This window comes from Pyxicephalus adspersus, chromosome 2 (assembly GCF_032062135.1).
Source record: "Pyxicephalus adspersus chromosome 2, UCB_Pads_2.0, whole genome shotgun sequence".
NCBI classification, from domain to species: domain Eukaryota; kingdom Metazoa; phylum Chordata; class Amphibia; order Anura; family Pyxicephalidae; genus Pyxicephalus; species Pyxicephalus adspersus.
In genome coordinates, this window is record NC_092859.1 from 130,772,944 (window position 1) to 130,798,955 (window position 26,012).

Here is a 26,012-nt window from a genome sequence, read left to right on the forward strand (position 1 = left end):
CCGGTTTCCTCCCACATTCCAAAAACATGAGGTTAGGTTTATTGGCTTCTCTCAAAATTGACCTTAGGCTGTGTTAAATACATATGACTATGGTAGGGACATTAGATTGTGAACCCCTTTGAGGAACAGCTAATGACATGACTATGGATAGTGTTGGTCAAATATCTCGCTATTCGATTGAATAGGGCGATATTGTTCAGGTGATCGAACATCGAATTCGAACACCATTAAAGTCAATGGGGGGAAAACTTGGGTTATTTTTCCGGACTGTGTAAAACTTCAAGAGCAATCAGGGGAGCAGAGCTGACAGCTCCTCTCCCCTTATTGCTCTTGCAGCCCTAGCGTAACTATAGTATGTGTTCTTGGATAGAGATTCTCTATCCAAGAACACAGGAGTCCCACGGGATCCCCGGTCACTAGAGGCTAAATGGGGATAAGTCTCTGCATTCATTCACCTCTAGTGCTCTGTGATTGGCTGGGGAAAGGAAAATCTGATGACGCTTGAGCTGTCATCAGGGTGTACCTTTCCTCAGCCAATCACAGAGCACTAGAGATGATGAATGGGGAGACCTGTCCTCATTTAACCTCTAGTGCCCGGGGATCCCACACTGACAAGAAGATTCCCACAGCTGTGCAGCTGTGGGAATCATCCGTATTCATACAGCTGCCATATTCGGGTCAAATATAAGGCAACCTGAATTCGAACACCAACACTAACTATGGACTTTGTACAGTGCTGCATAATATGTTGGCACTAGATAAATACTAGTAAATAAAAGTAATCTCACCCCTAATGCTTAGGCTGAAAAGTCTATCTCCAACAAATTAGAAAAGCAAAATCTTTTACATAAGCATGTGCTGTGTTTCATTAGGGGAATCAAAATTACTCAAAGGCTATCACTTTTGCCCTTACAGCACTAAAGTCCCAACTTTGAATCTTGGCCAGGACACAGTTTGCATGGTGTGTATGTTTTCCCCATGTTTGTGAAGGCTTTCCCCAACATACTAAATAATTGACCTTTCCCCATAAATTGGCCCTGGCTTTGTTAGAGGCATGAGACATTATATTCCCTGAGACAATATAATAAATAATATTGTAATAAATATCTTGTTGAATACTAAATGTATACTAATATATATGTATAAATACATTATGATAATACATATGACTAATTGCTTGCCTTTACCCTGTCCAATGCCATTAGCACCATGGGCAGTGCACGAGCTACAGATTCCTACCACTTATTATAATTGTATGTATGTATTTAAATGAGTCTAATGAAATGCTTCTGTATGGTCAAGTTTTTTGACCATTCAACAAATATATAAAAAAGAATGATAAAGCATTTAAACTTTAAGGATCAACATCATGGCAAAATATATTCAATGAAATTTCATCAATCATAAAGGCATGTTCAATCCAGTGGTGGGAACATTGGTTTTCTTGCCAGCCATTTGGCTGCCCTCCCATCACTGTCAAACCAGCCAGGGTTGAACACTTTCCAATGGGTAGTAACTGGAACACTTACTACCTTCCCTATTCAATTACTATAGGGTGGCCTCTGGTGAGACCCTACATGGTGCAGTTTACAGGTATGAGGAAGCCGTAACTGTGCCGCAACCTCTCCACCTCCAAACAAGTCCTATGGGAAACCTTTTGTGTGCATACTAGTTTTTTTTTTAAAATGCTTGCTTGCAATTACATGTAAACTTTTGATATATGCTATATAATACAAAAAGCATGGTGTATATAATGCAGCCGGTGATGCCACTACATGCAGCTGAAATCATCATGTGGCTTCCTAGCTACTAATTGGTGACTGATGACATAATAGACCACAAGTACACACAAACCATGACTGAATATTGTAAGGAGACAAGGTAAATGCAAGACACAGGGTTACTGTCATTCAGCAATATTCCAATGCAGAGGTAGTCAAAAAAACCTTAAAAGTTAAACAAGTCCATCCTTACTTCTCCTGTATCAGGCAAATATCACAAATAGTCCAAAGCGCCCTGTAAATGTGTATAAGCCCAGCACAATGATCCTTCTAAGAAGATAACATACAGGATGTGCTGTTTTCATGGCAACAAGCCATATAATCACTTTATCAACTGCTATGGTTCAAAATCAAGTCACGTACCTTGAAAACAATCACACATTTTGTTTTTTATGTAATTTTATTCCTGACTAAACTGATTTTATTACCAGATGCACGCAATGAATTTGTGATTGCCAGTGTTGACAGGGTCATTGATTTAGATACACTGGCACACTGTGAATTGCAGAAGCACTATAGTTATCTTGTCAAAAACTATTTATCCTCTGAAAAATAGCAACAATCAGACAAATTCTGATACATATCATTGAAATGTGACTGTCTGATATTCAAGAAATGTCTTTCCAATTCAAACTCTTTGATACTCTTAAATTGTTTCTCTGTATAGGGATATTATGGTTGCATTATGCATGAAATATTGCAGTAATTGATAACACATTACACAAAATCATAGAAAATAACTAAATTAATTATATTTTATGTGATTGGCTTTACTGGAAAATGTGTTTAATTGCAGACAATGCTTGAAAATACTGATTTATATAAGGAAAGAAAGCAGATCACCTAAATATAAAGCATTTATATTCTTATTGAAAAGCAGATTTCTTAAAACTAAAAAGTACATCTAGTGTGTACTTTATATTTAAGATTATTTACTAAAGGAATAAAGCCCTGTACAGTCATCAGATTTTCTGTTGATAATTTTGTATATATATATATATATATATATATATATTTAGTTTAGATTGTACTAAATGAAGATAAAAATATATTTATAGATACATTTGAAATCTTTGATGGTGTTATCACCCTTCTTTTACACTCTGTTGTGCAATGCTGAAGATGTCAAGCGCTACTAATCTTTACTCTTAGCACTATTATGACAGGCCATCTATCACTGTAATTGCTGTCTAAGCCACCAAGTCACAAGGAACTGATGTTGCAGCATAAAAGTAACGCATTTGTGATGAAGTAATACTCAAGTTTTCTGAAGGCCATACATGAAACACACCTCTGAAACTGCATCGTGTAACAGAGACCTTGTTTTCATAAAAATTATTGGATTTAATGCAAAAGGAAATATATATATAATTATTTTTATTATTGTTATTAATAATAAACAGGATATATATAGCACCAACATATTATGCAGCGCTGTACATTAAATAGGGGTTGTAAATGACAGACAGATACAGACAATGACACAGGATGAGGGGAGGACCCTGCCCCGAAGAGCTTACAATCTAGGAGGAAGGGGAAGTATCACATCATAGGAGGGGAAATGGATTGATGGGTGAGTAGTGAGGGTTTAAAAAACAGAAGTGAAGAAAACAGCAAAAAGAGGCAGCAGAAGAGGAGCAGTGGGAAGACTGTGTACGGGGTAGGTAGGTGGGTAGATAGGTGAGAAGGATGGATGAGTCTTGCTGCAGCATTCATAATAGATTGTAGAGGAGAGAGTCGGGTTAGTGGAATACCAGAGAGGAGGATGTTACAGTAGTCCAGCAAGAGATGATAAGAGCGTGTACAAGGAGTTTGGTGGTCTTTGGGGACAGGTAGGGGCGGATTTTGGAGATGTTGCGTAGGACAGGACCTGGAAATGTTCTGAATATGGGGGGGTAAATGAGAGGGCAGACACCAAGACAAGGTGCCCGAGGCCAGGGATGAATACCAGTGTTGTTAACAGTTAGCAATATGAGATTTGGAATTCGATGGGAGGACATGATGAGTTCTGTTTTACCCAGGTTGAGTTTCAGGAATCGGTCAGAGATCCATGATGAGATGGCTGACAGGCAGCATGAGACCTTATCCAGGACTGAGGGAGACAGGTCAGGGGTGGACAGATAAATTTGGGTGTCATCAGCATACAGATGGTACTGTAAGCCAAAGGAGGATATGAGACTACCGAGAGAGGAGATGTACAGAGAACAGGTCCAAGGACTGACCCTTGGGGAACACCAACAGTGAGAAAAGTGGGAGAGGAGGAATTACCATTGAAAGAAACTTGAAAGGAGCGGTCAGACAGATAGGAAGCAAACCAAGAGAGAACAGTGTCACTGATACCAATGGAGCGCATGTGTATATATAGATATATGTATTAATTTACATGTATAATGTACAAATAGAAGCAGGAATAAGCTGTGTTTTAAGGTCATTGGTGTTTTTAGATGAAATGATTGATTTACAGGTAAAAGCATATAAATGTATTAATAAAACTTAAACTGGTTTCTAAAAAAAGAAAGAAATAATTGAGCAAATATATTGACAATTATTTTCTATCTGCCTCCTTCTAAGTCTAAATCCAGGATTTTTTCTAACCTACAAGAATAGAAGAGATGTTAAGGTAGAAAGGTTTCTCCAGTCCTCGGGGGTGGGATCCACACACATCTTAGTATCTCTTTACCAGACAGTAAATTTAATAAGGGATGGTTTGGAAAGAATAAAAAAATAATGAGTATGAAAATACTACTCTGTGTGGTCTTTGAGGACTCAGTTGGGGATGGGTAAAAAAAAAAAACAAAAAAAAAAAAACAATAATTCAGGAAACATTTTACCGTTAAGAAAAAATCAACAATGTAGAATGAAGAACCAAGGGACCCACTGCTAACAAAAGTGACAATGACATTAGTGTTTTATTCTAGGGAGTACACTAGTACAGTTTCATAAACTTGTGTTTTGTACATCCTGCATTCCACAAGATAAAAGGTAAACCCCATCATCTTCATTTGATTCTGTGATGGCTCATCTATTATTTATTCTGCGTTAAATGTCACAGAACAGACTGGACAAAGGGAATACTCTGAAATTGTCTGGTGTGCTGCCACGGATTGTCTGATGCACTGTGCAGCTCCCAGTAAGTGAAATATAGGAGACATTTTCTCCCAACAGTGGGTGAAGTGCTAAAGACAGGGATAATTATAAAACACACACAGAGACTTGCAGATTGATAACATTAAAATGTGTGCTATAAATGTCCATCCACTAAATAATTGAAAGTGACATTTCCTAAACTTTGCAAGGTGCTCAATTTAATATGCAAAATGTATGTATGTGGAATTTTACAGTCATCTGAAAAAACAACAATGGACAAGCTATTTTTGAGTTGTCACACAAAGGATTGTTCAGTAATACGCTGGAAGAACTATTGAATTAGAACTTTTTATGACTTAACTTTTCTTGATGAAAGCCTTCAGTCAATGTACTCATCACATCCAGCAAATCCCACGTTGCCACTTTGTGGTTTATGTCTCCTTTCCAATGCTCACTGTTATGTCCCATGCCGCCATTTTCTTTCTTCTGTCTTCCTGATTATGTTGTTTTTATGATCTCACACTGCGCATGTGTGAGACCATTGCTTTATTTATATTTGGATGATGTGTGTCCAAGGCAGTGTTCAAGGTATGCACAGCAGCCTCCTGGGATAATAAGCACTCTGGCCTTTGCAGCACTGGGTCCCAGGTTCAAATCCTGTCTGGGACACTATCTGCATGGAGTTTGTATGTTCTCCCTGTTCTCCCAGTGTCTACGTGGATTTCCCTCTGAGTGCTCCAGTTTCCTCTCACATCTCAAAAACATACAGTTAGGTCAATCAGCTTTCCCTCAAAAATTGTCCTTTCATTATGTTAATGACAAATGACTATGGTGGGAGATTAGATTGTAACCCCTTTAAGGGACAGTTAGTGATATGACTATGGACTTTGTAAAGAGCTGCGTAATATGACAGCACTATATAAATATTATTATTAAAATACTATCACTGTGGCAGTAAAGATGGATTGAGTCAGGCAAATTTAAAAAAATATGTAAATGAGAAAGCCACTTTTTCACATAATGTTTATATTTTAACGATAGTTCTGCTTTAATTGCAGCACTTATATCCATCAGTCAGTTTAAATGCACTGACATCAGATTTGTAAAAGACTGAACTTTAAAAGACTTATTAAAAGAAGCCTATACTAAGAGAGAGAACATTTAATTAAAATGGCCATCCTTTTTTGAGTGTGCAGCAAAACAATATTGAAGACATGTTGACACATGGAAGATACAGAATAAAGAAATTCTCATTGGGAAGGACAATAGATAAAAGTTCAGCATAAGTAACTCTTAACATGAAAAAAATAACAGGAGGGAAAAATTATATAACAAAATATGTATTTAAAAATAAATATAAAAAAATATAAATATAAATAACAAACAGAAACATAACGATCATATTTTACTGTAGGGGGAGGGTAAAATGTTAGGGGTTTATAGGCATACCTTGGGGTTTGTTTTTTTCTTTTTTTTTCTTTATAAATCTCTAATTTACTGGGTCAGTAAATTAGAAAGTATTATAACTATTGGACGACAAGGGCAGCCAGTGGGTAACTAGCATCTTTACAAGGAAGGTCAGGAAGTCCATATTTTTTTCTGCAAACAGGTTTCTAAAAAAGGGGGATTTTAACAAGAGCCTTTTCAAAAAGATCATATGGGCATTTAATACATTGTTTGCATATTTTCACCTGTAATAGCCTCTTTGGTGTAGGCATTCAGAAGCACCAAGACTGTTAGTGGCTCCACCATCTTGGATGTGATGTCTATAGCCTCAGAAGACTCAGAGCTAACAGCGAGTTATTACTTTATACTATTTCCCTTTACTCAACCTAAAACTGATGAAAGATTATATAAGGAGGTTCCAGCACAGACATTTCCAGAAGAAGGGACATCTATGATGTGCAAAGAGGAAGAGGGCAGTTCTAGAGAATTTACCCTTTCCCCAGCAAGTTCAGAGGTGAATTCCAAGTCAATAAAAGTTGTCTATGGAAAAGAAAATTCTTAAAGTATTTAAACTTTTTTTCCTTTGCTTCTTACTGTATTTTTTAATGATGGGGTCAATTCAAATAATATGCAGAATTAGTGTTGGTACATTTTGCTGTATTTTTCAGATGTCAGTACCCTTCCAGCAATGCCTGTTGGTGAATACAACCAAAGACTTGTAGAGGCTAGTGAGCAGTTTAAGAAGAAGCAAGGCAAAGGCACAATTGATGTGTGGTGGCTTTTTGATGATGGAGGTAAGACAAATTTTAACTTTAACAAGTGATGGATAGTCTAAGTTTTGGCAATTTAAAGTTTTGTTCACACTCGGTCCAACTTTTATTGTGATGCTTAGCTTCAATATAGGGATACTCCCAAGGGGTAGAATTTAATTAATTAAATAATTAATTTAATTTAAATAATTATTAAGTATACCCAATTAAGTATACCCAAGAACAAAAATGTAAAATAGTACTGCTTACCAGCCTATATAGATGTTGGCTGCATTCCTTTTTTTACAGAAACTTTGTTGACCATGCCAGAAATGCAGTGTTCTTGCCACTTGTTGAGTGGCAAGAACCTCCAAGTTGCAGACAGCGGGTGACATAGCCAGAGATAACTATATAACACATGCAGCTACCTGCAGATAATATTGTATGTCATTGTATGACATTTATTAAATTTTGCAAGGTTCTTGTTTAATTATAAAAAGTATGTGGAATTTTACAGTCATCCTAAAGTCAATTTAAACCCCAGTCCACTAGCCTTTAGATGCAGTGGCGACATTTATTTTGTTTTTTCAGTCCTTTTCCCCTGGTTTTTCACCTGGTGATCCTGCTACTAACGCATGCTCACAGAGCAAAGTATGTTAGGGCTGTAAAACATCTCCCCCTTTTCTCTTCTCTATAGCTTAAGGGGGAGCTGTTTTGCAGAGAGCTATTGGGCAGCAATTGATTTATGGCAAGCTCAACAGGTATTTTGACACTTATCAAATAGATATACCATATAGGATTTCACTTATTACACTAGAAAATACTCAAACGTTTGATACATACTTTTAAAATCCTTACTGAAATTGATTTTTAGGATTAATATTAATGTGTTTCTTCCAGGCTTGACTCTTCTTATCCCACATATTCTGACCCTCAGAAAGAAATGGAAGGACTGTAAGCTGAGAATTTTCATTGGAGGAAAAGTGAACCGTATTGAAGATGAAAAATTAATGTAATTATGTTGGCAGGTTTTTATAAAGAGCATACACTATATTTGTTCCTAGATGTAGAACACTAGTATGCTTCCTAAATTATTAAGGTATTGATCTCTGAGCAAATAATATACCTCCTACCCACTGCCATTCAAAAAAAGATATAAAAAAGCCCTGGTTACTCATTTCAAAGCTGCAGTCACATGATGCCGTAGTACCATGTCTTTCATTTACAACCGGTTTGATGGTTGTATCCTGTTTGATGTGGACACTTCTTGTTGGTTTTCCAGCAGCAGGATCCTCTTAGATGAGGAGACTGTACTAATGATATGAGACAGTATGGGACTGTATCTGCAGAGCAGAATTGGCTGTCCACCATCATGCTCCACCAAAGGAACCTGAATGACCATTATAGATAAAGGAAGATATTATATTTGGGATGAATTAGTGGGTAGGTAGGTGGGTGGTCTTACAAACTTTGCTCCTAAGATATAGGGTAGTGTTTCTCGACCAGTATATTGTACCCCATATTTATATATATATATATATATATATATATATATATATATATATATATATTGAACCCCAGTTCTTCCAGAGGTTGCTAGGAGTTCTTTGTGCAATGAACAATTTGTGCCTCCCAGGTCTGTTAATGTAAATTGAGCGGTGGGAATAGTAATTATAGCAGGGGTTCCCTAAGATCTGAAAGTTATTTCAAGAATTCTCTCATGTTAAGGTCAAGGTCAAGAAAGACTGATCTAGGGTCACTTCACTCTTCATCTGATGGATTAGGCATATGATTTGCTACATAATGAAAGATACATGGTTTCTTTTCATCTAAATAAAATTGGTAACTTTTCATTCACAATTTTTTTTATTTATTTCTGCAGGATGGCAACACTTCTGAGTAAATTCCGCATCAAATTTGCAGATATTTACATCGTTGCAGACATTAATACAAAGCCTAGTAAAGAAAGGTATGGCGCTTTCAAATTTGACACCCTTTTCTTATTGATTTTTTCAGAGAAGATGCTGGGTGCCACCATCTATCCCCTTCTTCCACCTTCTTCGTACATCACCCGATCTCGTAATGTGCATCCGTGAGATCAAATGACTTAGATGGGGAAAAAAAGAGAGCCAATCTCACTGCGCATGTGTGAGATCGGCATTTTTTTTATCCCAATAAAGAAGCCAGAAGCCTCCTGGGATGCATGACATATGAATCCCGAGAGGCTTTGCCACAGTGATCAAGACAGAAAGGGGAGGGGCTTTATCATTTTTTTTTTTAATTTTAAACCCACTTTTCCCCCTCCCAAAAAAAGGTAATTTTTACTTTATATTAATAGGTTGTCTAGCCTTTAAGGGAACATTTTACTATAGGCCCACTTTAAATAATCCTGATCACCATATTTATTTATTTAAGGTGGTGATTAGGGTGATAACCACCTTTATAGTTACTATTATTATTCAGTATTTATATAGCACAGACATATCATGCAGTGCTTTACAGAGTCCATAGTCATGTCACTAACTGTCCCTCCAATGTCCATACCTTAGTTTTATTTCATTTATACAGTCTAAGGAAATTTTGGGGGAAGCCAATTAACCTAACTGCATGTTTTTGGAATGTGGGAGGAAACCGGAGTTCACTAGAAAGCATTTGCCACTTTGAAACTGGAGAATGTCACAGGTCACAAGGAAGAAAATGGTTTGTTTTACACACCCTGATCACAGATTTTTGTAAGAGTGGCAATCTTGGCTAGAAAAAGTGCTGATCAGTTCATCCATTTAGAGTTACATCTATCAGTTGCAGTGGGGTGATGAATTACCATGGCTGCCAACTGGTAGTGTATTTCAACCAACATAAATAAACTGATAATCACAAAGTATTAGCTGAAAATTTTTGATTTTATGCTTTCACGTAAAATGCATTTTTAATGTTGCCTTCTGTATGACCGTGTTTCTTTGTATTCTTTAATGCTTAAAAAATTCATCAGCTTTTTTTTTTATCTTCCTACTACAAAGTGCATCTTGTCATTTGCACATTTATGAATAGTTGGAAGAAAACATATATCTATTTTTTCTTTTTTTTACCTAATGGCAAACCATTTCTAACAACCTTCACAAAAACATCACTTTATAAATTGATTGCAGGTTTTTCATTTTCTAATAATTTGTTTTCTCATCTCATAAGGCATACTGCAATGTAGATAGGGGTTCCAGAAGGCCTCTAACAGTCCTTTGTTTATGCTTTGTAGCTGGAAGTTTTTTGAAGAGATGATTGAACCCTACAGACTCCACGAAAGTGCCAAAGATGTACCTACTGCTGAGAAAATAAGAAGGGAAAACCCATGGAAAATAACAGATTCTGAGATTGAAATGTACAAAGAGAAGGTACTTGACTATTAAAGGTTACAACGCAACAGATAACTCTAATTATCTGTGTCCTAAACAGCGGTCTGTTGCACATCTCTTAATGAACACAGCAGGTGCATAATATGACCCTAAGGGAACTTAAAGCTAAATCTTAAAACTGAAATTTGACAATTTGCTAACTCTTTAATGACCAAGACAAACTCTGCAGTTGTTTCTTTTTGCATATCAAAGCACAGCTTGCTCCAGAATGTCTAGGCTTTTTTTTGCTTTTTTGTAATAAACTCACAGTGAGGATTTTACGCAGTAATTGACATTGTGCTGCCTAATAATATGTTGAAACAAACATCTGTTCTAATTGCATTTATTAAAATAATGTACCTGTTCCAACTTGCATACAAATTCAACTTAAGGACAAACCTACAGTCCCTATCCCGTATGTAACCCAGAGATAACTTGTACTTCATGTTTAACCTGAAAGAACCTAGTGATGCTAACATTTCGCATGGTGTTTTCCACACCAATGAAAAGTCATACACAAAATAGTTCTCCTTTGTACTTTGACCCCTTTCTTCAGTTTTTTCTCGGCAAAGACAGAAGGTAAAGCACATTTAAAAAAAGTTGTATTCCTAGTGGTGTATATGAGTTACTGTCAACTGGGTCAGCATAAACCCAGCTGTTCTGTAGATAGGAACCTGAGTATGGGCCTATTCACTCTATAACACAATACACTGCTTTAGGCACCCTTTAGTGCTTTTACGGATGTCAGTGCATTTACTGGGTTCAAAATATAGGTTTCTGATTATTTTTTTAATACAGGCAATGCCACGCAGAGCACAGTTAGTCCCCAGGTTAAGGACATCCGACATACGGGCGACTCCTGGATACGAAAGGGGCTTCCCTTCTCGCTCCTGTGCAGAATGAAGTCATGGAGGGGGGCGGTTTGCATGACTTTCAGAAGCTATCTTTTGCTAAACACAGCTGAAGTTGTGGGTGATCTTAGTGGGGGGAGCTCTTTCTGCAGCCTCTTGTAACTCTTTAATGACCAGGAAAAACTCTGCAGTTGTTTTTTTTTTTTGCATTTCAAAGCACAGCTTGCTCCAGAAGTTAATGAGTTTTTTTTTTTGCTTTGTTTGTGATTAGCTCACAGTGGGGTTTTTATACAGTAACCACGCTGCCTAATAATATGTTAAGATCAGTATTTGTCCTAATTGCATTTATTAAAATAATGTACCTGTTCTGATAAACAAATTCAACTTAAGAACAAACCTACAGTCCCTATCTAGTATGTAAATCCAGGGACTACCTGTATATGCATCTGTGTGTTTCTAGGTGTTATAGCTCAGTTTATAAAGTACTGTAAATGTGTTGGTTGCAGCCGGCCTTGTGTTGCAATGCACCACATATTTGCAGTACATTACCATTCATTGTAGTAACTAGGGTCATGACATGATGGGAGCAAGCCCTTACATATATAAAACATGTACACATTGTTCCAAGGGCCCTCTCTCTGTTCCTGCAGTAAAAAAGATGTATCAAGTTTTACTGATGGAACACTGAAAACCTTTTCACATCCATGAAATACACAGTTTTATAACATGCTTTCTTGACTTTCAGAGCTACAGACAAGTAAGACTTAATGAACTTCTGCAGGAACATTCCCGATCTGCAAACCTCATTGTATTGTAAGTATGATATGTTTGATTCAACTGGTATCAGTGTGTAGTCATAATTAGATGGCGACCATGCACAAGTTTAAAAAGTTATGAATTATGAGCAGCTTGGTTAATTTGGTATAACTTTACAAAGTTAAGAGTCAAGGAAATGTCATTAGCCTTTGATAGCATTTAAGATTGTAGCAAATATGAATTCTGTTATTGCCTGAGCAAAAATATTTTACAAATGGTTCAAAGCTAAGAACCTACATTTGTGGGAGGTAATACATAAAGCCTCAGTCTTAAAACTACATTTTCATGTGTGATGTGTATGAGTGAAAGGCATGGTAAGTTTTCAACATTTCTACCATGTCTATTTTGCAAACAAACGGTGGATTTTGATAAAAAGTCCAAAAAAAGATGCAGCAAGCCCCTTTTTATGTCTTGAAAATAAAGAACAATTTCCCAATGTACAAAAATGCAGAAGTGTCTTTGTACCTTAAAACAATATGTGAGCAGGCACATGATGTAATTAAATGCTGTTTTAATTTTTTTTTGTTTGAAAACTGAGAAATATTTTTTAAAATGTCATGGTAAATGGCCTGTGTGTCACCAGTATTCCTGCATTGTGACTTTCTTGTTTGCTACTATAGAAGTCTCCAAATGTAAACTTTGGTTTATTGCCTTGTTGTAATCAATCATGTCTATTGGCTTGATCTAATAGTTCTGTGGGTATGTAATAATAATGGTAGTGGTACACTGATAACCAGTTTCTTGTTTATCCTATTGTCAGGAGTCTTCCAGTTGCAAGAAAAGGAACAGTATCCGATCACCTCTATATGGCGTGGGTAGAAATTCTCTCGAAAAATCTTCCACCTGTACTACTGGTTAGAGGAAACCACAAGAATGTACTCACTTTCTATTCTTAACACTAAAACTGCACCTTCCTTCATATTAGTGAATGTCCACTTGTAAACACAGTGCCTAACTAGAGCTCTACAATGCCAACTTTAAAGTAAAAAAAGAGAAAAAAAAGAAGAGGTTTTTGATTTTAAGAATAAATCATTTTTAATATACCACTGTAATTATATCTCCACTGAATTGATGAGACTTCCTGAAATGATCAGCAAAACCAAAATCTTGTTTTCAAAGAACAAATTACCATTGTTAAATTGAAATATTCTGCTGGTAGAAATCAGTGCTTCCATATTATATTTTAATGTGTTCTTCTATTACATGTAAAGTAAGTTTCATTAAAAAGATCAGCTTTCCTTATAACAATAATATATCTTTTGTAAACTGTGAACTATATTCTTATGATTCTCTAGCTGTATATCCATGAGAATGTGAACCGCCCAATTATTTGCACAGATCTTTGTTTGCTTCTGAGAATTTTGCTTTAAATTACCACCGTATATGACAGATCCTGATTGGCTCTTAGTAGTCACAACCAACTCAGTGCAATAGTTTTTGTTGCGACAACACGTACACAAAGAAATATGAGAAATGTGATAACTTTTTACATATGCTTTATATAACGTATAATTATGTATTGCAATTCAGATTTTTATCCAGATTGTGGAATCCATAATATTTCATTTCATATTTCTACAGTACAAGATAAAATACTTTTTAGAAGTAGAGAAAATTATATTTAATTTATTTTGCTCATGTTCAATAAATCTTTAATTTCCGTTTGAGGCACTTTTTTGCTCTCATATGTTTACTACATTTGATTTTATGTTTTCCATCCAGAATGCTTTGTAATGCATTTGTCTTTCTTTTGAAAAATAAATCAATAAATATAATAAAAAGTCCTTTGGTGTCTGTAATTAGTATGGAAAAAATATTGGATTATGGTTTGCTAAAGAAGTACAAAAATCAGAAGGCCGATTCTAGCAATATATATATACAGTTAGGTCCATAAATATTTAGACAGAGACAACTTTTTTCTCATTTTGGTTCTGTACATTACCACAAATAATTTTAAATGAAACAACTCAGATGCAGTTGAACTGCAGACTTTCAGCTTTAATTCAGTGGGTTGAACAAAAATATTGCATAAAAATGTGAGGAACTAAAGCCTTTTCTTTACACAATTACTTCATTTCAGGGGCTCAAAAGTAATTGGACAATTGACTGGGCAATTACTTAATTATCAATTAAGCAGATAAAAGGCCTAGAGTTGATTTGAGGAGGGGGTGCTTGTATGTGGAAGATTTTGTTGTTAACAGACAACATGCGGTTGAAGGAGCTCTCCATGCAGGTGAAACAAGCCATCCTTATACTGCAAAAACAGAAAAAACCCATCTGAGAAATTGCTACAATATTAGGATTGGCAAAATTTACAGTTTGGTACATCATGAGAAAGAAACAAAGCACTGGTGAACTCAGCAACGCCAAAAGACCTGGAGGTCCACAGATGACAACAGTGGTGGATGATGGCAGAATCATTTCCATGGTGAAGAGAAACCCCTTCACAACAGCCAACCAAGTGAACAACACTCTCCAGGAAGTAGGCGTATCGATATCCAAGTCTACCATAAAGAGAAGACTGCATGAAAGTAAATACAGAGGGTGCACTGAAAGGTGCAAGCCACTCATAAGCCTCAAGAATAGAAAGGCTAGATTGGACTTTGCTCAAAAACATTTAAAAAAGCCAGCACAGATCTGGAAAAACTCTTTGGACAGATGAAACCAAGATCAACCTTTACCAGAATGATGGCAAGAAAAAAGTATATAGAAGGCGTGGAACAGCTCATGATCCAAAGCATACCACATCATCTGTTAAACATGGCGGAGGCAGTGTGATGGGTTGGGCGTGCATGGCTGCCAGTGGCACTGGGACACTAGTGTTTATCCATGATGTGACACAGGACAGAAGCAGCCGAATGAATTCTGAGGTGTTCAGAGACATACTGTCTGCTCAAATCTAGCTACATGCAGTCACATTGATTGGCAAGGCGTTTCATAATACAGATGGACAATGACCCAAAACATACAGCCAAACCAACCCAGGAATTTATTAAAGCAAAGAAATGGAATATTCTTGAATGGCCAAGTCAGTCACCTGATCTGAACCCAATTGAGCATGCATTTCACTTGTTGAAGACTAAACTTCGGACAGAAAGGCCCACAAACAAACAGCAACTGAAAGCCGCTGCAGTAAAGACCTGGCAGAGCATTAAAAAGGAGAAAACCCAGCATCTGGTGATGTCCGTGAGTTCAAGACTACAGGCTGTCATTGCCAGCAAAGGGTTTTCAACCAAGTACTAGATATGAACATTTTATTTTCAGCTTTTTAATTTGCCCAATTACTTTTGAGCCCCTGAAATGAAGTGATTGTGTAAAAAAAGGCGAAGTTCCCCATATTTTTATACAATCTTTTTGTTCAACCCACTGAATTAAAGCTGAAAGTCTGCAGTTCAACTGCATCTGAGTTGTTTCATTTAAAATTATTGTGGTAATGTACAGAACCAAAATTAGAAAAAAGTTGTCTGTCCAAATATTTATGGATCTAACTGTACATTGTGACAGAGTGTCCCATAGCTTGACTGAGACAGTCTTAAATGCGATTATGCTAAGGTGTTTTGTGTATTATTGGCTCCAGGAAAAATGTGTGTTTGTTCTGCCAAACAAATGTTTTTTTTTTTTTTTTTTTATGGAAAGCCAGAGTTAAGGGTCCTGGAGAAGTCCAAGAAGGAGTTAGGAGAGATCCTTGGCTGCGGTAGTCCATATCTGGGTCTTAACTGGGACTAAATAGAAAAAGTGCTCCATGCAGGTAACATGTTGCAGACTGCTGGGAGCTCACTGGTTTCCCAATACTGGAGAAGAGCTCTAAAAGGAACACAGCCACTTGTAAATAAAAAAGATGGTTGCATTTCTATTTTTAGGTAGTTCATAAAAGGATTTACCAAAAGAAGTAGTAAGAGGAATTTTTTTTTTGCAAAGGGAATGTGTGGTGCCTCACTGAACTGTATCTAAATCCTAATTCCATGAGCTATCCCCAACAGCAGATTCACACTATACTACAGTGACTTAAAAATCAGAAAAATTTGCATAAAATTTTTTTAAAACAAATATTTGGATTTACATACAGTGACTTTTGAAAGGATGAAAGAAGGCCGGTGTTGCAGCCTGATAAAACCATTTATGTTTTTTTTTATTATTAATTTACACTTAGTACTCTATGACAAAGTGAAAAACAAATTTTAGACAATTCCCTGCATTAAAAAGAAAAAATCACCTTTTGCAGCAAATAAAACCTTAAGCCTTTTTGGGTATAATACAGCAAGCTGGTGTGCACAGGTTGCTGCGGCACTAGGCGAATGAGGTCGGGATAGGATTTTATGCCTTTCTTCTTTACAAATCCTCTCAAGCTCGGTCAGGTTGGATAGGGAACAGAAGTGAGCAGCCATTTCAGGTTTCTTTACAGTTGTTCGATAGGGTTCAAATTGGACTACTCAAGGACATTCCATGTCCAGTGGTAGCAAACAACAATGAAGACATCTAGTATACACCTGACCAAGGGAACCTGTCTATTCAGCTTCTCCACCACAACAGTGCACCTTTTGGTTCTGTTTTAGAAACATTACAATGGGGGAATGTCAGGCTTATTTTTCGGCTTAGCTATAGAAGTTTATTCTAGGAACAGCATGGCATACATTGGTCACAGGTAGGGATGAGCGAGTAAGAACGGCCGGTGTAAATTCGCCGATCAAGATCGAATTTTACCTTAAAAAAACATTTTCCAAAAAAAAAAAAAAGTCCCGCAGGCTCTGCATTAATTGATCAGCTCAGTGTGCGATCCCCGGCACTAGAGGTTTTGAATGGGGAGACTTGTCCCCATTCAACCTCTAGTGCCAGCGATCATGATTATAATCTATAGATTTCCACCCAGTTAAAAAAAATAAATTATCTATTCTAGAGTTTCTGAGGCATCAATGGCAGGTTTTACTATATCTGACCATGCTCCTGTAGTGCTGGCCTTAGATCTTCCCCAATGCATTAACAGGACATTTCAATGGAGATTCCCAACATTTTTATTAGGATCACAGGATTTCACAAATTATGTGAAAAGTCATTGGGACAATAGCCTCGATGACAATCTTGAACATTGTGGATACGCCCATACTGCCCATAAGCACAAGTTTTACAGGTGGGGCAATAAAGTGGGTTCATTGCTGACAAAGTTAACCAAAACCCAGGGACCCAAATGTCATATTTTAAAGATAGTTGATCCCATTTCCTGAGTAGCTCACAATTCTTCAAGGGAAATAATTAAAATTTTTGGTCCAACCAGTACAGCCGGTGTTATTAGCTTACCAAACACCAATTGGGATTTGTCCGGGGCAAACATTTTACTATAGGTGTCCACACGGCAATAGCTGCAACAGTTGCAGCATCTGCCCCCAACTCCCAAGAAACAAAGCTATTAAGTTTAGATGCTGAGAAGGCCTTTAAAAAGGTAGAATGGCCACTTTTGCATTATTAACGGTACTCTGTCCTCCCCAGTGGAGATGAGCAGAGGTACCCACCAAGGATGCCCACTTTTGCCACTGCTGTTTAATCTGGCTTTAGACCCAATTCTTGACTTCTTGAATGTTCTCCCTATTTTTTGGGTATACTAATAGGTACCAAGAGAGTAAAAATAACAGCATTTGCAGAGGACTTATTACTTTATATTACTGTCCCAAGGACCAGCCTTCCGGGCTTTCTGAATCTTTTTACCCAGTACGTCTCAGTCTCTGGATACTCTATTAATTTAGATAAATCACAAGCCCTGTACCTGACCAATTGTGTTAGACCTGTATGGGGTTCTTTATATCCTGTGGTCTGGTGCAAGGAGAAACTGCAATACCTAGGAGTTCAAATCACCAAAAAATTGTACAATGCCAATGTCAAACCGTTGTGGCATGTTGTTAAGACTCAACTACACAAATGGTCCTCATTTACTCTTTCCTATCTGGGCAGAGTGAGCCTAAGACTATTTTGTTCCCTAAGCTTTTGTACACCATTCAAATGTTACCAATCCTGCTTCGCCAACCAGATCTCAAAGAATTAAATAGATCATTTGTTTTTTTTGTTTGGGGAAGCAAGAGAGCTCAGGTAGGGTAAATTTCCCCTATGTAGAATTGTATAACTGGGCTGCGCTTACGAGATATCCTAGGGATTGGCTACATGATACAAATGATTATGCTGACACGCTTTTGGAGCAACAAATGTTCCCGAAATGCGCCCTCAAATATATGCTACACCTGCACAGGGAGCTTCTCCCAGCCGAGGTGATAACAAACCCACTTTTTTACTCAGGCTGGCAAGCGTGGCACAAAATAAGGGGATTTTTCCAACTCGTCACTCTATCCTTCGCTTACCAATAGTGCACAACCCAGATCTACCATTGGTAATCCACGGTACAACGGTTGAGGAGCGACGGGTGATACGACAACTGACGGTTAAATCTTTGAAATAATCTGACCAAGAAGCCCATTTCCTATGCAGCTGCAGTGTCTCTTTACCCTTTTATGGAAAGGGAGGTTTTTGCATACCCTCAAATCCGCTTCTTTGTCTTCACAATAACACAGAGATTTTTGGATACAGATTGGACCAATGCTCTGGATAAATTGTTATTTAGGCTGAATCCAGAAAAGAGAGCCATAAGGGAAGTTGGCCTATAAACCAACACTTAATTATAAGAAGAGGAGTAAAGATTTAAGTAGATGGCATGTGTTTCTTCTGACTAGGTCCCCAACAGAAATTCTGCCTGACTACCATGGAGCCTGGAGGGTGATTCCATCCTTCGTGTACAGAGAAATGGTGTTCAAATTTTTTCACGGTGCACATGTTTCTTCACACCGCTCCCATCTTATGGGTTTGAGTGAGACGCCCCACTGCTTGAAATGTGGTGCAGTTGATGCAGATTCATTCCACATGTTCTGGGGCTGTCCCCTAGTTAAAAGATTTTGTAAGCAGGTGGTGCGGTTTGCACTGAACCACCTGGTAACATACCTCCCGCTTACTCCTACCTGGGTTCTGTTTGGAGTTTTCTCTGAACAGGTCCGGGTAGCCAGAGGATGTAGCAGACTCTTCGCATTTATATTAATGGTGGCCAAGAAGGCGATTGTACATAAATGGATAAGTGCAGACCCCCCTACTTTGTATTTATTTTTAGTAAAGCTTAGACACGTCTTCCAAATGGACTGGATAGAAGTCTCAATTCACAAAGATTTAAAGACACAACATTTTTTTGAGCTATGGGGGTCATAAATAAATATGCTACCACTGGCTACTAAACGGTGTATAATATCGATGTTTGAGCAGACTTCCTGGTATGTCACCAGGCTATTGGACAATGACCCACCTGTAGTCTTGTAATAAGTTTCACACAGAATTATGATGGTCTCCTAATGTATCCTCTATTTTAGGACTTTGTTTACCTGCATGTAATTGTACGATAATTGTTAGGTAATGTTGAGTTAATGTCTGTATCTCAGTATTGTTAATTTGTTAGTATATGGTATGCTGATTCACCTGTGTTGATAATTTCTGTTATGTTGTTATTGATGGATGTGCAAAGACCCCAACTTCCTTCTGTCTCATGTTTTCTAAAGAGTGTAATAACTTATAGTGTTAATATATAGAAAAGAGATATTGATCTTTAGCTCTGTAACCCTCCCCATGGTTGAGGCAAGTTAATATCATCATATCTTCTATTCATCAAGAGTACTCTTTTTTACCTTTCTTTTTTTGTGCAGTTTCATTTTCGCACATTTGAAAGTTCCTTTCTTCCATGATGGATCCGGTGGACACTAAGCATATCAGGACTTCTTTATTTGCCTAATACTTACCGTCTGATTATGTTTATGTCTGTAAAGGTTGTAATTTTTTTAACCCTGCAGGGGACTAACCTGCAAGGGTTAGTATATTGCGTAGACCTATTTTAAATTTAAAGGCTGCTCACAAGTGGAGGTAATGGTGACCCCACATTGATAGTCTTGCTGTTGTCCTGTTTTTTTTTTTTGAAGGGGGGTTTACATATTTGATGTCCTACAGTTTGTGTTCTCTGGATGCTGCCATTGCTAACTGCGGTCATGTTCTGGGTGGAGCTCAATGGATATGTTATACTTTATCTACTTCAGCACTATTCTGGTATTCCCTTCTATGACAATGTCTAATGTAGTGATTGTTCCTCAAGGTTTCAACTCACCCAACAAAAGGCGGAAATGTTTTCACTAATATTCCTCAATCCATGCCGGCATTATTGGATTGCAGGAAACAAGGTTTTCTATAGCGACATGGTCAAGATATTTTCACAAAAATTACCCGCAGGTTTTTCAATTGGTATTTACTGAAAAAAAAGGGGGGTATTGCTAGTATTCCATAGATCAATACCCTTTAGCTGTGAGTTGGAGGTAGCGGACCCTACTGATTGCTACCTACTACTACAGGGGAAAATCTATGATGCTGAAATTACTCTGGTAACTTACTATGCAACCAACAACCACCAAATGCAATTCCTGACTCATTAATTCTCTATTATTATTAAACATGTGAAAGGTATGTTATTGCTGATGGGAGACTCCAACCTGATACTAGATTCCAAAATGGACCATTCTGATCGAAGCGGTACCAAAAGTCCAAAAAAAGTCTATCATCCCAGTCTCAAGAATTACTTTCACAAAATAATATGCTTGATGTTTAGAGAGAGACCAACTCCAGATTGAAGGATTATACGTTCCATTCATGGTCACATGGGGGTCTAACTCGTATCGACCATATATATTTTTGCTAAACTCTCATTTCCTCCCGTGGCGCGTAAAACAAAAATTTTGGCTACCCCCTTGGTCTGACCACTCTCCTATCTTGATTGAATGTGTCTCACTCATACCCTGACCCACTGAATTCCATTAGCACTTAAATGACACACTATTATCCACCCCTCTGGGGGTTCTGGAGATGGAACAAAAACTCTGTGTTTATTTTGAGGTCAACAGCTCTTTTGTGACTTCACCAATTACGTTGTGGGATGCCAATAAGGCAACCATGAGGGACTGTCTGATTCAAATGGCCTCGCACTAGTAAAAAGAGATTAATAGGTAAATTGCAGAACTCACAAACCGATTAGAGAGCCTTGAGACTCAAAACTAAAACAAAATACTTCTAAATATTTGGAAGTGGATGTACAACAGACCAGGTTGGAACTAAATGCTTTGTTGGATTACCAAGTGGAAAAGCAGATCAGATGGTCCAAAAGACATTTTTATGCTAGAGCAAATAAGCCAGGCCCCATGCTAGCCAAGGTGGTAAATCCCAGATCATCCTCTGCATCTCTGGTGAAGCTTAAACTTCCCAATGGTGACGTCACGGCTAATCCAGCGACTATATGTGCGCAATTTGAGAAAATTCTCTCCAAATTATACGGAACTCAGCTAGACCTGGATGTCAATGGAGCAGACAAACTGTTCCCCATCATAACCCTTCCACTGCTAAATACTCATATGATAGACCTCCCCCTAGTGTTCTAATTCTTTCCGTATTTCCATGCAAAAAGCATTACATTTTTTTGCATGGAAATTTATTTTACATTCTAGGCCTTCTTCACATGCAATTACCCACCCCTGTTTAACAAGCTCAAGACCATCATATCAGGGTGGTCTTCCTACCAGATATCATGGATAGGCAGAATCAATTCAGTGAAGATGACAATACTACCGAAACTATCGTATTATTTTAGGACATTACCTGTTCCAGTGCCTACCCCTATGATCCGGGTTTTATCTGGAATAATAAGAAACCTAGAGTATGTAAAAAACGCAATGGGGGTTTAGGAGTCCCCAATCTGCTGAAATCCTACCAAGAAGCCCAAATTATTTCAATTACCTCTCTATATGCTGGGGATGTAGCCCCAGTATGGGTAGAGCTAGAATCCTATCTATCCCAACCAGTAGATGTTAGGGCTCTTCCATGGCTTCCTCCCAAATTACGTCCACAACACATAGGTGTACATTTAAAGCAAGTGCTAAAAGTATGGGATGGAATTCGCTATTCTAGTGGTCTCCTGTCACCATGTTTACCTTTACTTCCTATTCAGAGCAACCCTCTATTCCCTCCGGGGATGGAGTCACCGGTGGAATTTAATTGGTGTTCGGTGTTGTTCAATTTGTGTACATAAATACAACACGGTCTATTCTATGCTTGATAGGAATGGAATGTTGAAATGGGAGGCTATTGGTTCAGCGCATCAAGTCCGGGGTAGGGAATTTTTTCGATATCTCCAGCTTCAACATTGGATTGGTTCACTAATCAGGATAAGTACTAATTTAGGCAGATTATCAATCTTGGAACATATTTGTCTCAGAACTCTAGTCTATGCCCAAAACGCATCACTATCTTGTACTCCAAACTTACAGAAGTCATTGTCGCGACTTCCCATTCTTATGTATCCTGCTGTGAGAGAGCTTAAACACCCCAAAACTGACGAGGAATGGTTCACTAATTGGACCAGATTGGCTAAAAGTTCCTCCAATGTGATTACAATGATGGGATGATACATGGTTCCATCTGGGCTAAGACATTTGTCCACAGCGGAGTCGGGATTCTGTTTTAGAGGCAGTCAAGAATTAGGTATTGAACTTCAAGTATAGTGGACTTGCCCTTCAGCTATCAGATTTTGGGGCAGGGTGTTTAGACTGCTGAGCACCTTATTCCAGAAAACTGTGGCAAGAGATCCCTGGGTGGCTCTACTACAATTTAGGCCTCCTAATCTTACTAGAACCCAATTTGCCTTAGAGGCAATGTTATTTTGGCAGCTAAACAAACTATTGCGAGAAACTGGAAGCAACAAGCTATTCCTTTCCATGAAGTGTTGCTTCAGCTAGATAACACTTTCTTGAATGAACCACTGTCCAGTATTTTCAATGACACCCAGGAAAAGTTTTCTAAAGTACGGGAACTTTGGGGAGTGTTTTCATTGCCTAATATCTTCCATTCTGGTAAAGTCTGACAAAGGGTATGGTGCTGAGGGAAAGTAATCCAGGCAACCATTATTTTTTATTCTTTATTATTTAACCTTTATTTTGGAAGGAGTTTCTTGTTTCTTGTTTCCTGTTCTCCACCAATTTTATTGGTTTTATGTAGATTTCAGTTTATCATGGCAAATATTAACTGACAAATAGTATAACTGCTGCTAGGTAATATCCAGAGACACAAGATTTTGTTTTACCTATTTGGTGGTAGCTAGTATGTTCCAGGCTCATTCCAATCCTGGTATACTGCCAACCTAATCCAATTGTACCCAGAAATGTCATAACACACTGTACTGGTTGCCACATAATTTTATTTGTTTTGTTTTTGTTATGTTGTTGGAATTGTAGCCTATTGTATATGATGTATATTTCTACGATTTGTAATGTTCCTATTTTTGTATAAAAATTGAAAAACTTTAATAAACATCTATTGAAACCAAACTTACCATATATGTCACATTTACAAACCCAAAGAACTCCTTGAATAACTTTAAAATTGAACGGGCTGGTTTCACTTTCTATGTCTCAAACTTAAAACAAAATGACAACATTGTGTGATCTCCAATGAGAACTTTCACTTTTCAGCTTGTGAAACGATTTAGAAAAAAAGTTTATGACTTAACTACATACAGATACAAAACCTTCCGTAGGTGTATTGACCAGATGTACCAAACCTTTTTGTTCAAATAGTGTGGATATTATATTAGTTACCTTCATGGAAGGGGAGAAATATTTTTATTGACAATACTGTATACTTCAGTAAATTGTGTAAAATAATAATTGAAACATTCTGTAAAAATGTTTTTTGTTCTTTATCAAAGCATTGTAACACAAATATGTTTGTTTTTAACTGTTAAGAGATGTTTAGAAAATAGATACAAGTATAAATCCTAATACTTAAATTCCTTGCATAAATCTTTAAACACCAAAGCTCAAACTAAGGTGAATTAACCCTTCCTCACCTGCAATTTCTATCAGTGTTTCTAAACCTGTTTAGCACGGGAAACCCTTGAAAGAATTTTTATTTCTCTGGGAACCCCTCTATAATTACTATATACACAGCTCACAGTGCATTAGTATGGTGGCTAGTAGGAAGAATGTCACCTCTGCAGATAAACTGACCTGAGAGGCACAAATTGTTCAGGGGGCCCAAGCAACCTCTAGAAGAACCCTGGTTGGGAACCAACGCTGTGTAAAAAAAGGGTTACATATTGTTTTTGGAAACAAGAATCCACGTTTTTTGATTTTTACAATACTAGAGAACATTGATCATCACAAGAGAATCTAGGAGATCAGCAAACCTGGACTGTATTAAAAAAAACCCACACAAAGGTTTGCTATTAGGTGGAAAAAATTTGCAACGCTAGACCACATAGAAGAAACTAAAAAGTAGTTAAGACCACACTAAGGCTAATTCAGCTTAATGCATGATCTCATTAATTTATGAATGTTCTGTTTCCAGTGCTTATGCTGGAAAAGGCTGCTTACTCTCCGTTGTATTTAACCCACTTATCTTCCTAGTCCAGGTGTTGCTATAGGCCAGCGGTCACCAACCAGTGGTCCACTCTGCGAGAAAATTTAGGTAGTCTGCGGATCTGGCCAGTGTGTCCCCCAGCAGGGTCAGGAGAAGAACCCAGCTTGGGGGGGGGGGGGGGGGTGCACCGGGCAGAGCTGTAAACCCTGTCTACCGTATAGATCGCAGGGTGGTGGGCGGGGTCTGAGCCTGCGATGAGAGAGTGGGTGGGTTTTGGCATCACTTGTCTGTAAATTTAATGGTCCGCGAGGTCCAAAAGGTTGGCAAACACTGCTATAGACAATTGAGCTGCCTGCTCTCTGCTAGAACACTCATGTTGTTTATCCATGCACCAAACCACAAGTCCAAAAACATGGAGGAATCCAAGCAGTAAGTCCAAGTGTCAAAGCAGTCTTTTACAGCAGACTGTACCAAACTTGGCTTCAAAATTAGTAGTTTGAGTCTGTTCATTGTCATGGGATGGTAATTATAAAGGGATCACTACTGATGTGACTTTGACACCCAACGTGTAATCCCCTCTACCATCAGTTCATATTCCTTCATTGAAGAGTTGCATTAGTTCACCTATCCAGAGACAGCATTGCCCCAGGACAGTCAGAGTTCCAGTCTTACAGAGTAATACATGCCACTCATCACTTTTGTGTCCTGCATTTATAGTAAATAGAACAGTCTTACCAGTTTTAACCAAGCTCTTGAACAGTGGAGTATGGTTGGGGTGACATAAAGAAAGTAGTTCCATTTCTCTGGGCCCAGTCTTCCTCCAATCTTTTCCACACAGTATAAACTCCCCAAAAAGACAATATGGAGCACACAGACTGATAGATGTTTATGCATATACCACAATCAGAGCTCCCTCTGCTGGTCAGAGCTCCATTTATTTTGCTTTTGTTAGTTACCCATGGCAATGGCTTCCTCACTCCACTGGCTTAGCAACACAGACCTCCAAACTTGCAGACAATTCACATCTGCTGTGCATGTGTAGTCTTTGGCAACAATTTTCAGCTGCTGAAATAGTCTGGTTTGTGCTGGCTGCAAGGGGCAAAAGCAGCCAAATCTCAGCCTTGAACTGAAACATCTTTGACTGGACCTCCATGGCTTCTCACTGGGCAGCAGCCTGGGCAGCTGTGGGTTTCAAAGGGCAGTCATCTGCACCTCTATGACTTTCAGTTGTGCAGCTATTCTCTGCTGTAGCTGCACTGTGGCCATTGCCAACTTCCGCGCTGCAGAAAGGGTCAGGAGCTGGTGGCTATGTTTCAAAATGGATTGATGGATAGATAGAAAAATGTACTTCTAGGGGTGCTATAACATACCACTTTAACCTCCTCTCCCAACCTCTATTACCACCCCTGTCCCCACTTACCTCAGTCATAC

At 38.0% G+C, this 26,012-nt stretch overlaps 1 protein-coding gene across 4 annotated transcripts in view; it reads left to right on the forward strand.

The window, feature by feature from the left end:
• The window catches only part of SLC12A1 (solute carrier family 12 member 1), a 79,644-nt gene extending 65,744 nt beyond the window's left edge, over positions 1 to 13,900 (forward strand). For all 4 annotated transcript variants that reach the window (XM_072402397.1, XM_072402396.1, XM_072402395.1 and 1 more), the window contains 6 exons: positions 6,983 to 7,108; positions 7,964 to 8,075; positions 8,946 to 9,032; positions 10,314 to 10,449; positions 12,046 to 12,113; positions 12,877 to 13,900. In XM_072402397.1, coding sequence (XP_072258498.1) covers positions 6,983 to 7,108; positions 7,964 to 8,075; positions 8,946 to 9,032; positions 10,314 to 10,449; positions 12,046 to 12,113; positions 12,877 to 13,012 — 665 coding nt within the window. In that variant the 3' untranslated portion in view covers positions 13,013 to 13,900. The remainder of the gene's footprint in view (positions 1 to 6,982; positions 7,109 to 7,963; positions 8,076 to 8,945; positions 9,033 to 10,313; positions 10,450 to 12,045; positions 12,114 to 12,876) is intronic.
• The last annotated feature ends 12,112 nt before the right edge of the window (positions 13,901 to 26,012 follow it).